We start from the raw sequence: 14,484 nt of genomic DNA, 5'->3' as shown, positions 1-14,484 counted from the left end.
TGCATGCACTAGCTACTCTTGCGCTAATAAAATAATTAGCTTTGCTTCTCTACTACGTTCGTTGGATGCTTCTCTACTACGTTTGTTGGGATGCATGTCTATTGTTCTTCTAGTGCTTTACTACCTATGTGGTAATTTCGTTAGATACAATAAGTACGAAACTTTCGGCATGTACCTAAATGAGGTAATTTCGTTAGATACAATAACTACAAAACTTTTGGCATGTACCACTCATTAATGCCACGCTACAATACGGTGTACCAAGTTGAACTTAGCTCGTGTGTAGACTAGAAAAGGCTTGTGTATATCTCAAGCTAAACTCACCAGCTTATGGACATGTCTAGACTACAAAGGCTATAGATAGATTTACACATGGGGCATGTCGTGCCCCATGCAATACGTGCCATGGCCCATGCATGCCAATCATATGTAACCTCAAATGTGCCGCTTAAATAGCATAGCTCCCTTTCTTACTGTTGAAGTATTCAATTATCCTAAAAAGGAAAATCATTTTCTTTACTACATTTTTAGTGCAAGTATAATGGCAAATGGCTTACCTTTGCTCAAGTAGGCCAACTGGGTTTAGAATCCTATGCAAGACCATGGTGAAGAGACCATTGCTGCCCTTTTTGAGGGCCTTTAATCCATACTGCTTCTATGATCATCATCATGTCAAAATGGTATTTTTACACCCACTACGTCATAACACTTTTGGTGTCCTTTAATCATTTGAGAAACAATTTCACACTATTCATTGAACACTCTCATTCTCCCCATCAAGACAAATGAGAATTCCTCTTCTATGCTTACATAATGATTATGTTTGCATCAATCTATCTTGCTCAGTATGAGAATAACTACGGTAGCTACGTTGACAAAAAATTATCTTTATTTGTATCAAGGAGTTTGGCCAACACTACCATCAAAAGCAATCATACATGCAACTAGACCGAGAAGGATGAATGTGTTGCCATCATGATAAGTGAGACGAATTACGATAGGTGTATGCCAACATGTTTGAGGTTGTAGTTTTGATGCCAGGAGGCATATTCCACGGTGGATTCCGTGAGGTTTTACGGTGGATTCCGTAAACTTAGATGATCGGGGCTCATATACAAAGAGGATTCTTTGTGCGAGAAGTTGATGGGGACGCCTGTCCTTTTCGGGCGTTTCATTAATTTAGTGTGTACATGGGTGATTCCATAGCGGGTGATTCCGCAAAATGCATATTAAATTAATAAACCTTTATGAGTTTAGAGTGCGCACTCGTAATAAATTAAGGTTAGGATTTATTTCTAACCAGTTGATTTATTTATGTAGCTGAAGACTGCTATGTATTCACTTTTGTCGGTTTAATTGTATTATTTTACTAACGATTGTGAATGCTTCAGTTGATGTGTGGAGATAGCAACAGTGGCGGAGGAAAGCATTGGAGTCTAGCGAGTATTCGACCTTTGGATTATATTTTGATAGGTGCCACGCCTATATTTTGTTATGTCTATTGAGACATCGATTATTGATTATTATTTTGTATGCGTCTATGCGCACGGATATGTTATTTCTATTTTGGACATTGAGATTGGGCGTGCCAGACTCTATGGGCACCGTCCATTAGCTTTACTTTCCTATTTTTGTAGAAAGCAAACTCAAAAGCTAAAAGCTTGTCATATTTTTGTAAATTGGGCTATTATTGAGCATGAAGATGGAAATATACATAAAATACATGCTTTGTGAAGCGCTCACACAAAGCATGGGGGGAGATTGAACCCAATTGGTCTCTTGCTTCTTGTCGTTCATGCTTTTATATGGTTTTTTGTGCAAAAAGGTAGAGTTCATTGTTCTTGGGGACCTTCTGGGATTCACTACATGAGCATTCTGCGACCGATCTGCACACCAGTGGTATCAGAGCGGAGCTGAGATCAAGAGCTTCCAATCGCTACCAATCTCGGGCGAAGGCGGAGCTCCAGGAACGATCGGGCTCTACAGTCAATCTCGTCGCGAACCGTTGATACAGGCAGACTTCTGGCGATCAAGAACCCCTGTTTCTACTGTCAGATCGCGAAGGACCAGGCTTTGCAGGTGGAGGACCACACATCCATCTCCTTCATCAAGTCGTGGATAAACAGAGTAACCTCTTCTCAACAAGCTTCAAAGCTTAATAATAATAATCAATAAGCTTACTAGAAGCTTAACAAAGCTTCAAATTTCAACAATCGTTTCAAGCGACAGCCTTCCGAAAATCACGCGAGGTGCAAAAAACGGCCCCCCCCCTCCCCACGATTTGCGTCGTGCTGCCTCCATTAAGCTTCTTTCTCAACCTTAAGCTATTAAGCTTAAGTCATTAAGCTTTCATCAAGTTGGACAAGACAAACAAGTCCACAAACTTCAGGTCGTGCACCTCTGAAGTCAAGTTCTGCAAGTCGATAGTAATCAAGTCCTGCAAGTTCATCAAGTCGGCCTAAGTTCTGCAAGTCAGCAACTCTGTAAGTCTGCTAAGTCTGCAACTCTGTAAGTCAGACTAGTCAACTGGAGTCAGAACTGACTAGTGCTTAAAACTCCTAGAAGGCTTGTTCCTATGCAAAAACTCTGAACTGGAAAGTTGTTAGTGGCAAGGTGTTCTACCTATCTACAAGTTTGTTGAAGTACTTCAGCAAACGAAGACGGAAATATTGCAGATTTTCTAAAAATTGAGAAAGAAATACCCAAAAATACATAGCCTTGTAACCCCGAATTTGAGCTACGCTCATCCCGCTAACCTGATTTTGAGTGAGAAAGGTTTATTGAGTTTTACAGGATGACGACTCCACATATGGATGATCCTATGGCTGAAGACGACTTACCTGAGCCTACCATGGAACAAAAGATAGATCTAATTATGCTACAATTGGAAGAAGAGAGAAGGGCTAGGCAAGCATCACAAGCGCAATTGACAAAACTACAAAGAGCGTCTACCGACAAAGAAGAACCTCAAGCTGAAGATTTGATTTGCCGTACCATCAACGCCACTCTTGAAGCACAAACCATTCGCAAGGAATCAAAGATAAGTAAACGAAGTTTCAAATTTCGCACTTTCAATGGCATACAAGAAGGAAAGACTGTTTTATCATTCATTAGCCAGTTTGATGACTATTTCCATGAGGAAACTTATCCAGAAAAAGATAAAACCAAGTGTGTTACTAATCATCTGATAGACAGAGCATCACTTTGGTGGACTGTAGTACGCAAGAGCATAGAATGTCCTGCTACTTGGGAAGATTTCAAGAAGAAGTTCATGCAGAATTTCCTTCCACCGCAATTTCATGAGAAGGCTATCAAACAATTGGATCTACTTCAACAACGAGATCGTGAGCCTATTCCACAGTATACAGAGCGTTTTTGGAATGCACTCCTACAGCTACGCATGTTTGAAGACGTACCAGAGACGACACATAAGCGGAAGTATATGTTTGGACTTCTTGGACATTACTACGCTGAAGTGAACATGTTCAAGCCTGCTACCCTTGAAGATGCCATCTCACTAGCTCACGACACTGAAGATAAGTTACGCGGAAGAGACAGACGACCACAACAATTCCAAGCCAATGGTAATTATGGATCTAAACAATTCAATTCCAATTTTAGAAGGTTTAATCCAGGTCGTTTCTCATCACCATCTTTTCGCAAGAATTGGGCTAAACCACCTGCATTACCATCCACAGTCAATCCAAATCCAAAGCCTATTCCACAAGCAAATCCAAATGTACCCAGACTTCCAGCCATTGCAAATAATGTAACCAAAGCCAAGCCAATAGTATGCTATAAGTGTCACCAGTCAAGGCATCTCGCAGCAAATTGTCATTCAAAGAAACCACCAGTACATATCAACTATCTTGGAGCCATGGACGAAGACGAGCATGAGGATATGCCAGATTTTACTGAAGATGAGGATGATCTTACTACTACTTCCAACACTTTACCAGGTATGCCTACTCCACATTCATTGTTGACTATGAAATGTTTGGTGCATGGAAAGGAAAGAACTATCTTGCATGATGACAGTAGTACTCATGACTTTATTTCAGCAAAATTGGTAAAGGAATTGAAATTACAAACTGTACCTACGCATAATCGCATAAAAGCTGCATTTTTAGGCACTAGGTACAATGGCACACAAGAAGTACAAGATTTAGAGATTCAAATTGGTTCATATATTGAAAGAAGAAATTTCTTAGTTGTCCCATTACAGTCAAGCGACATTATTTTAGGAATGTCTTGGAGACACCAGCATAATCCAAATATAGATTATTCCACGCACACAATGAATATTAATTTTCAAGGAAAATCTATTACATTATATGGTATGCATGCATCTAGTATTTTTCCCCTGCTTTCGCATACTCAAGCAAAACGTGCACTATGCAAGAATACTAAATTATATCTCATTTGGGTGAATGAATTGCACGCAAAGGAAAATCATATGCACCCTAGGCATAAGGAATTTCTTGCATATTTTAAGGACTGTTTTGCAGAAGACCTACCACCAGGTTTACCACCTTCACAACCAGAAGACCATAAGATTGATTTAATCCCTGGTACACAACTACCTTGCAAAGCACCATATAGGCACAATCAAATAGAGCAAAAAGAAATCCAGAGTCAAGTTGAAGAATTACTAAATAGAGGCTTAATTCGACCTAGCAGTTCTCCATTCGGTGCACCTGTACTCTTAGTCAAGAAAAAGAATAATACCTATCGTATGTGTATTGACTACCAAGCATTAAATAAGATCACTGTCAAGAATAGGTATCCTATACCTAGAGTTGATGACCTTATGGACAAACTGCAAGGATCTTCTATATTTAGTAAAATTGACCTTAAGTCTGGATATCATCAAATGAGGCTAGATAAATCTGACATATTTAAGACCACATTCAGGACACAATTTGGCCATTACGAATTCTTAGTCATGCCATTCGGATTGACTAATGCACCTGCTACTTTCAGTAGAATGATGAACCGTATCTTTCTGAAATATCAATATTGTGTGATTGTTTTCTTTGATGATATTTTGGTGTTTAGTCAAAGTGAAAAAGAGCATTATAAGCATTTATCATTAGTTTTTCAATTACTGAAAGAAAATCAATTGTTTGCAAATCCTGAAAAGAGTGAATTCTTTAAGACAGAAATAGAATATTTAGGTCATATTGTATCAAAAGAAGGAATTAAAGTTGATCCTAAGAAAGTTGATGCAATATTGCATTGACCTGTTCCTAAAAACGTGCATGAATTACGCTCATTCCTTGGTCTTGCTAGTTTCTATAGGAAGTTTGTACCTAATTTTTCATTACTTGCTTTACCATTAACCAAACTTCTTAAGAAAGCAATTGTTTATCAATGGACTGAAACTCAACAGAAATCCTTTGACTTACTAAAACGTGCATTAACCAATGCCCCTGTTCTATGATTGCCTGACTTTAATAGACCATTCTTTCTAGTTGTGACCGATGCTAGCGGATCAGGAATAGGAGCCGTACTAATGCAAGACAATCATCCAATAGCATATTCTAGTTCTAAGCTGAAACCCTCTGAGCTGAAATATTCCACTTATGACAAAGAACTATTAGCAGTTGTACAAGCATTAAAACAGTGGAAGCACTATTTAATGGGTTCAGAATTCATGATAAAGACCGACCAGCAAAGCATTAGACATTTACTTAGCCAACCCCAAATTTCTGACCGTCATATCAAATGGGCTTCCTTCATTCAAAGTTTTCATCCTATCATTCAATACCAACCTGGAAAAGAAAATGTAGTTGCTGATGCATTGAGTAGAAGACCTGCAATTCATAATATTTCTATCATATCTTTTGATTCTTTGATTGCTATGAAAGATACATATCACCAGGATATTACTTTTCATTCTGATTGGCAAAAAATAGTTCAAAATAATTTTATTCCTGTTGATTCATTGTCATATAATGATGGATTTATGTTCTTTGAAAAGAGACTGTGTGTTACTATTCCATTCCGATCTTTTGTTTTGAATGAAATTCATTGTCCCCCATATCAAGGTCATAGAGGTATCATATCTACATTATGCATGTTAACTGAAGATTTTTATTGGCCGCATATGGATGCAGATGTATCTAATTTCGTTTCTGAATGTTTGATTTGTCAAAGAATAAAGAGACATCATGGTAAACAGTATGGATTACTAATGCCTTTGTCTATTCCATCTAAACCTTGGGAACATATTTCTATGGATTTCATTACTGGTTTACCAAATACTAAATCTAACCATGACATGATTTGGACAATTGTAGATAGATTTAGTAAGCAAGCATATTTCATTGCATGTAAGAAAACTTTAACAGCATCACAAGCAGCACAATTATTTTTGAAAACTGTTTTTACTAACCATGGATTGCCAAAAGTGATTATTTCAGATCATGATTCTAGATTTTGTAATAATTTTTGGATTACACTGTTTGCAAATCTAGGCACAAAGATTGATTTCTCATCTGCATTTCATCCAGAAACAAATGGACAAACAGAAGCCACAAACAACACCATTCTAGATCTTTTACGTGCATATACTATCTCCAAACCTCAGACATGGGACACTCATTTGCATTTATTACAGTTTGCATACAACAATACACCGCACACATCTACAAAGAAAGCACCTTTTGAAGTCATTTATGGATATAGATTATCTACACCTGTTGCATCTTTGTCTAATAGAATTCAGAGTGCTAATGATATTGCTACTATGCATAATAGTATTTTTGATGAGGTTAAGGATATGATTGCTAAAGCCCAACAATCATATACCAAACAAGCCAACAAGAAAAGACAAGCCATGAATTTCAAAGTTGATGATTATGTTTGGCTTAGAATAGAAAAGCGTAGACTGCAAAGTGTAGATAGACACCCAGTTGTCAAATTAGCTCCTAGATTCTATGGACCATTTAGAATCATTCATAAAATTAATGATAATGCATTCAAGTTAGAATTGCCATCTCATTGGAAAATTCATAATACATTTCATATTAGTTTATTGAGACCATTTAGAGGCCAATTACCTATCCACCCTGTTTATGAAAACCCACCTTTATTAGAGGAAGAGACTGAAATACTTGAACCAGAAGCCATCATAGACACTGACTACATGACCACTAGAACTGGCCGAAAGTATTCTAGATATCTAGTAAAATTTAAGAACCATCCTGTAGAGGAAGCACAATGGATGCACGCTAGAGACTTAAATGCTTTCCCCACTCTATTAGCTCCACATTGAGCTAATAGCAATTGAGGTCAATTGCTATCCCACCCCGGGGGTATGATGCTAGGAGGCATATTCCACGGTGGATTCCGTGAGGTTTTACGCTGGATTCCGTAAACTTAGATGATCGGGGCTCATACACAAAGAGGATTCTTTGTGTGAGAAGTTGATGGGGACGCCTGTCCTTTTTGGGCATTTCATTAATTTAGTGTGTACATGGGTGATTCCATAGTGGGTGATTCCGCAAAATGCATATTAAATTAATAAACGTTTATGAGTTTAAAGTGCGCACTCGTAATAAATTAAGGTTAGGATTTATTTCTAACCAATTGATTTATTTATGTAGCTGAAGACTGCTAGGTATTCACTTTTGTCGGTTTAATTGTATTATTTTACTAACGATTGTGAATGCTTCAGTTGATGTGTAGAGATAGCAGCAGTGGCGGAGGAAAGCATTGGAGTCTAGCGAGTATTCGACCTTTGGATTATATTTTGATAGGCGCCACGTCTATATTTTGTTATGTCTATTGAGACATTGATTATTGATTATTATTTTGTATGCGCCTATACGCACGAATATGTTATTTCTATTTTGGACATTGAGATTGGGCGTGCCAGACTCTATGGGCACCGTCCATTAGCTTTACTTTCCTATTTTTGTAGAAAGCAAACTCAAAAGCTAAAAGCTTGTCATATTTTTGTAAATTGGGCTATTATTGAGCATGAAGATGGAAATATACATAAAATACATGCTTTGTGAAGCACTCACACAAGGCATGGGGGGAGATTTGAACCCAATTGGTCTCTTGCTTCTTGTCGTTCATGCTTTTACATGGTTTTTTGTGCAAAAAGGTAGAGTTCATTGTTCTTGGGGACCTTCCGGGATTCACTACGTGAGCATTCTGCGACCGATCTACGCACCAAGTTTTGGGCACATGGATATATTAGAGACACCAAGCGGGCTTCCCCATGGTGAGTTTGAAAAGGAACATGAAAAGGGCACAACATTTTCAAACACACTTTTGTAGCACCTTCCCACATTGTTAAGGACAACAAGGGTCACTAGTTTAATGGGTGGCATGTGTGTTAGTAGTGAGAGGTGAAAGCGAGAATAAGTAAGTATCTCCTATTGTAGGTGATGAGGGTGAAACTATTGTGCTTGTTTCATAACTGCAATTGCTACTTAGCAAAAGTTTCAAAAAATGATTTTTGTGGGATTCCTTCCCAAACTCACCATGGGGAGGGATATTAATTTCAAGAAAACTAGCACTTTTGGCCCCCCAAATTCACCATAGGAAATCCCTCTAAAACACTAATGCAATCTTATTGATATGCATCTACTAAAATATGTGGCGACTTCTCTATGTTCTATAATGACACAGAATTACTTTTGTTATGTGAGACTCCTAGAGTGACATTCACATCTTGTACTCGTTCTTTGAATGTCCTTCTCCAAATCACTAATCTTCTTATTATGAATATTCAACAAAAGTGCACTCTTGTTTGCCAGACTTCAACATTGATTCTTTATAGGTCTTTGGTATTTGGCATTACTTCCCCTATACACAACAAAGATGGCAATTAATGTTGCCATGGATCAATATCATTGCCATAGGATTTGTGAGAGAGATGGAGAGAGAAAACAATGGAATATGGATTGTAAAATAACAGCTTGATGGGGATTTTAAATGTTAAAAACACATTTGTAGTTATGTCACTAGGTGTTTGATGACTTACCATTAAGAGTGACCTAATAACCTACTAAAAGCTAGTCAAGCCATCCATTGCAGATGAGCTAAAAACTCCCAAAGTTGCAAACATTTTATTGCATAGATCGGATGCCGAGACTTGCACGTAGCAAGCAAAAGCTCTTCCTCACCCTCTTTTACTCATAAAAATGAAAGCACAAAAGCTCATCCTCACTCTCTTTTACTCATAAAAATGAAAGCACGACTCATAAAACTCAAAATATAATTAAAGAAGAGTAAAGCCAAATTGAGCGACACACTATTGGGTGCAATCTCCCCTCGTACATGGAGTGGGCATCTCCTTCATGGTGTATTTATAATATTAAAATGAATCTTGCTTTGCCCAAAGATAGACCCTTTACAATCACTATTTTCACAAGAGTTTGAGTTCACTGAATAGATGGTTGCAATGAGTTGCACAACTCATAACTGCTAAGAGCCACAAAATATTTCTAGAATATCTTCAATATATCTCCTAAAATCTCGTGTTAATAAATATTTAGTGTGCACACCTTAGAATATAAGGCAGTGCATCTATTTAAATAATTATATGAAGAAGTCTATGGAATAAATTGCACTTGTCACATGTATCCAATTCATCTTTCTCTATACATTAGTTGCCAAAAATTCAAAAAATCATGTTAAAAAACTAATTAACTAAATAAATGCAACTAGGCATAATAAATCAAATAATTATTTGAATTCCATAGACGTTAGCACTTGAGATATGAATATTGTGGCATCACCCACATACGGCTTCACTCCCATTGAAACTTGCAAGTCTCACATCAAGAAAGGACATGCATCCCCATTGACCTTCTGCCCAAGGTAAAAAGTAATTCACTCTTAGGAATGTACCTCGCACTAAATGGAGAACCATTGAAGACTCTCATCCTGTTAACATGCACACAAAGGAGAACCATTAAAGGTGCTCATCCCCTCATGTAGGTGCTATCTGGAAACACATTTAACATCCATATGTAGCTTTTTAGCCTTAGCTTTTTTTGCCTTTGTTGATTCAATATCTATTTGTGTTATTCAATTTTTCATGGTTTGCTCTCATTTGAAAGACAATACCCATCATATCATACCCTTCTTGTATCATTTAATCCTTTAAGATTGATGCCAGGAGGCATATGCCACGGTGGATTCCGTGAGGTTTTACGCTGGATTCCGTAAACTTTGATGACCAGGGCTCATACACAAAGTGGATTCTTTGTGCGAGAAGTTGATGGGGACGCCTATCCTTTTTGGGCGTTTCATTAATTTAGTGTGTACATGGGTGATTCCATAGCGGGTGATTTCGCAAAATGCATATTAAATTAATAAACATTTATGAGTTTAGAGTGCGCACTCGTAATAAATTAAGGTTAGGATTGATTTCTAACCAGTTGATTTATTTATGTAGCTGAAGACTACTAGGTATTCACTTTTGTCGGTTTAATTGTATTATTTTACTAACCATTGTGAATGCTTCAGTTGATGTGTAGAGATAGCAGCAAGGGCGGAGGAAAGCATTGGAAGATAGCGAGTATTCGATTTATCATGGGCGCATACCTTAGGCATGGCGCCTATATTTTGTCGTGTTTATTTATTGAGGCGTTGGATATTTATTATTATTTTGTATGTGCATGGGCGCATGATTATGTTATTTGTACTTGGACATTGTATTGGGCATGCCAGACTCTTTGGGCACCGTCCGTTAGCTTTATTTCTATTTTGTGCTAAAGCAAACTCAAAAGCTAAAAGCTTGCTATTTTGTAATTTGGGCTATTATTTGAGCTTGAAGATGATTAATACAAAAAATACATGCTTTGTGGAGCGCTCACACAAGGCATGGGGGAGATTGCACCCAATTGGTCTCTTGTTCATGTCGTTCATGCTTTTTACCTTGAATTATGTGCAAAAAGTAGAGTTCTATTGTTCTTGGGGACCTTCCGGCATTCACTACGCGAGCGTACAACATCCGATCTGTGCACCACAGAAATGTCGTAAAGTTCATGCAAGTGCTGTAGAACACGGGGTTCAAGATACAGCAAGGAAAGAGGCTAACAAGAAGATCTCAATTTTTGATGCCAAAGATCACTATATTGCTTGTCAAGTAAATTACAAGAGATCCATGAGTGCGCATTCTGAACATCCAGCTTGTGTAGGAATTTGCATAGGCTAAGCATCTCTCGGCTGCTATGTTTTGATAAAGCTCTTTTCATAGACCAGTGTTGAAGACTTATGGGTATAGAGTCAAAATAAATGACAAAGCATTACAAACTTTCCACTGCTTTACAATAAAGTGTAAGAGCTTGCTTTTCAGGGCACCAAGTAATTCATCCTGATTCAGGACTTAGTTATAGTCAACTTGATCAATCTCTAGGTCCAATGGATAAAACATCTGTTTGCAGTGATTCTGTGTCATGTACTTCATGCAGAAGTGTGTCATCAACAGGCGCTGCTATGTTCCACCTCCAAACAGCTGCAACAAACACTTGAAGTATATGAGTTAGAAGGCTTCCACCTGAAACCTTGTTCCAACACAAGGGAGTCCCTGCTAGAAAAAAAAAACCCAGACGCAAGAGTGATCAAAACTGCCAGTATGCCAAAGCCAAGTCCCCAATATGCATTAGCTAAGAAGGCTCCCAGGATTTGAGCTCTGAAAGATGCTTCTCTTCCTTAGGAGCTTTCTCTGAAGAATCTAAAACCTTTGATGTCGGTGTAGAAAGCTTGAATACTTTGCTGACGAGGTGGCTGGTCAACTATAGGAAAGCTTGATTCAATGAGACCAATTGAACCAACATCATTCACCATTGAGTGTGCTCTATCAGGACCTAGTTTTTTAGATTCTGTCCCTGTCACTTCCGAGAATTCGCCCTTTTTACTTTGTGACATAACAAACTCCTCATCTTTTAGAGAAGAACCAGAACCAGGTTGCAACAACCTGCTATCAGATAAGCTTTTCGATTGCTTTGGTGCAGTGACAACAGGATGTGAACCAGATTGCTTTTGGGTAGGCTTCCTGTCTCGAAAAATTGCCCAAAGGAACATAAAATTGTTCTAATAATGAGATCCAGAAGGGGGTAAGTTGGAGGGAAAGATCAAAAGCTCCGCATCCTCAATATAGCCTTTTAAAGCTAAGTCATGCTTCATCAACCGTTCCACTAGAAATTGACGAAATGCCCACATTCCAACAGAGGCACTGGCCCTGAAGAGTTGCCGCCCTCAGAACGGGCAGTACTGATCACATGATCAGCAAATACTCCAGATGGAGTCGACCTTGCAAGGATGGCTCTTGATTTTGAGCCCTTCTGGGACTATGGAGCTACAAGCCGCCTCTCCAGAAGTGGATCTTTCCTCTAAAGCAACATAAAAAACTCTCGGAATATTAATCACAGCTGGGAGCGTCAATCTCCTTCACGTAAGGATTCCATCATATGGCCATAAACTGGACTCTTCTTATCAATTATATGCCTAACCATCAGCCCATATCTGAAGTATGAAACCTCAGACCTCACAACCTCCAGATCCTGTGTTGATCATAAGACAGAGCTTGATGGAAGCTTCACAAATAATCTGAACATCAAGCTTATTTTGTCATCAACCAATTCACAAAGAGGTGGACCAGTAAGCATCAGGCGCACAACAAAAGCTTTGAACTTTTCTTGCTGTTCAAGTCCAAGAACAGGTAGAATGTCATTTGTCTTAATTACTACTTTATTGGAGTATCGTATGGGATATGATGGTTGAGACATCCGAGCAAACACTCTAAATGAAACACTTGCTGCATTGAGGTCCTCTCCATCCCCATCGTTGTCCTCTGCATGACTGTAAGTCGACAGGTCTTCTGTTTCCTTTGCCTTCCTCACCTACAACAGTTTCATCAATATTGTCTCTGCCTCCTAAAAAACAAAACTCCTTTTTTTAAAAAAATTCAGCGCTGATCTTCCCCTCGTTTCGCTGCCTGTTCCAGAGAGAAAAAGACCCCCTTTAACAAGAATAGGCTAGCTCCCAAAAAGGCCCAAAAAATTTAGTTGCTCCTATTAGCAAGGGCCTATCCTTTGGCTTAGACCAGGTTTTATTAATGATTGAAGAAGCCGCTGAGCTTGAGTTTACGCACCCTTTCAGAATGATATCACTAATATGTACCTTCGCTCGTTCATGCAGCTTTTGAGAGACTTCCTTCAACTCTATTTCATGGGAACTATTGAACTTAGATAAATCGGCTGAATGATCTAAGGTTCTGTGAGGCCAAATGATGGTTAGAACCTCTTCTTTCTTGAATTTTGTCGATCTGCTTATCCTCCAGAATGCCAATAGCATGCCCTCCTCCTTATGTATCTACAGCTTCTTGGTAACCTTTTTCTCAATGGATGAACTAAAGGGTTGTATTGTTTTTGACCCTCAAGTAGGTCTCAATGTCCACTCTCCATCTTAATCTCCATTGCATGTAGTGCCAATGTATCTTCTTCAAAAATGCTTTATCCCACATGTTACGTTGGCCTTGTTCACGTGCAACCTTTATCTTCATAGCTTAAATGTAAGCTTCCTTTGATTCCACGGTATCCTGCACTTTTCTTGGAGTTCATAATTGAAATTAGCAGCTTGATAATATTCTTTGGCATCATTTTTTCACATTTTTCTGACACACATACAGCATGCACACAAACAGAAACACACACAAACACAAACACACAAGTGGAGTATGTACATTGGATGCGGGTACTGAAAAGGACGGAAAGATAATGCAACAATCAAACACAATGAAACACACACGAAAAGATAACACAGATGCACAACAAAAATGGAGGTGTTTACGGCTCGGATGCGCAGCAGCACGAGATCCACCCCCTCTAAACCTGCGCATCCTCCGGATGAGCCAACTATCCATGATCGTCTGAGTCCACAAACAGGTCTAGTCCTTCATCAGTCTAGAAGCTCCTCCCTTGATAAATTCTCATGCCATGGAAGAGCATTCCACGTGAAAGCACAGATTTCAGTAGGCATGATAGGTTTTTGTCCATACATCAACTCTGCAGGCATATATCCAGTAGTCACGCTATGTGTAAAGTGGTCTGCCCACAATGCAAAAGGTAGTAATCTCGGCCAATCTCCAATCTGACCTCTACAAGCTTTTGCCAATGCCTTAACTATCGACGGATGTCCTCTTTCACTCTTGCCATTCCCCTCTGGATTATAAATATTTCTTCCAACAAGAATTTACATACTGTAGTAGTGGTCTTCGTTCGCAAAGATCTTCCTTCAACATAGTTTGTAAGATCCTCCCTGGCTAAGACAAGATATCTCATCTGCCAAAGTCCCACTGGCAAAGTAACCAAGTCAACCACCCATTTATAATGCATACATAGTGGATAGGTTGGATGCAACTCATCACGATGCCGCACTAAAGAGTAAAGCTGACAGTCCTTGCAAGTCTCCACAAAGTGGGAAACATCTTTATACATCCCTTTCCACCAGTATCTT

General features: G+C 38.7%; 1 protein-coding gene across 2 annotated transcripts; it reads left to right on the top strand.

Annotated features, from left to right (window-relative positions):
* The first annotated feature begins 200 nt into the window (after positions 1 to 200).
* Positions 201 to 8,043, top strand: LOC148030899 (uncharacterized). Of its 2 annotated transcripts, XM_087684464.1 has the most exons (3): positions 201 to 3,584; positions 3,699 to 3,959; positions 7,682 to 8,043. In XM_087684464.1, exons 1-3 carry the CDS (start codon positions 2,795 to 2,797, stop codon positions 7,690 to 7,692), a joined length of 1,062 nt encoding a protein of 353 aa, XP_087540590.1. In that variant the 5' UTR covers positions 201 to 2,794; the 3' UTR covers positions 7,693 to 8,043. The 2 variants fall into 2 exon arrangements, with proteins under 2 accessions (XP_087540590.1, XP_087540589.1); XM_087684463.1 differs by having other exon boundaries at positions 201 to 3,959.
* The last annotated feature ends 6,441 nt before the right edge of the window (positions 8,044 to 14,484 follow it).

This window comes from Lygodium microphyllum, chromosome 9 (assembly GCF_053477565.2).
Source record: "Lygodium microphyllum isolate KBCC chromosome 9, Lygodium_microphyllum_v1.1.10, whole genome shotgun sequence".
NCBI classification, from domain to species: Eukaryota; Viridiplantae; Streptophyta; class Polypodiopsida; order Schizaeales; family Lygodiaceae; genus Lygodium; species Lygodium microphyllum.
Note: the sequence above shows the minus strand (reverse complement) of the source record. Positions and strands in the feature narration are given on the sequence as shown.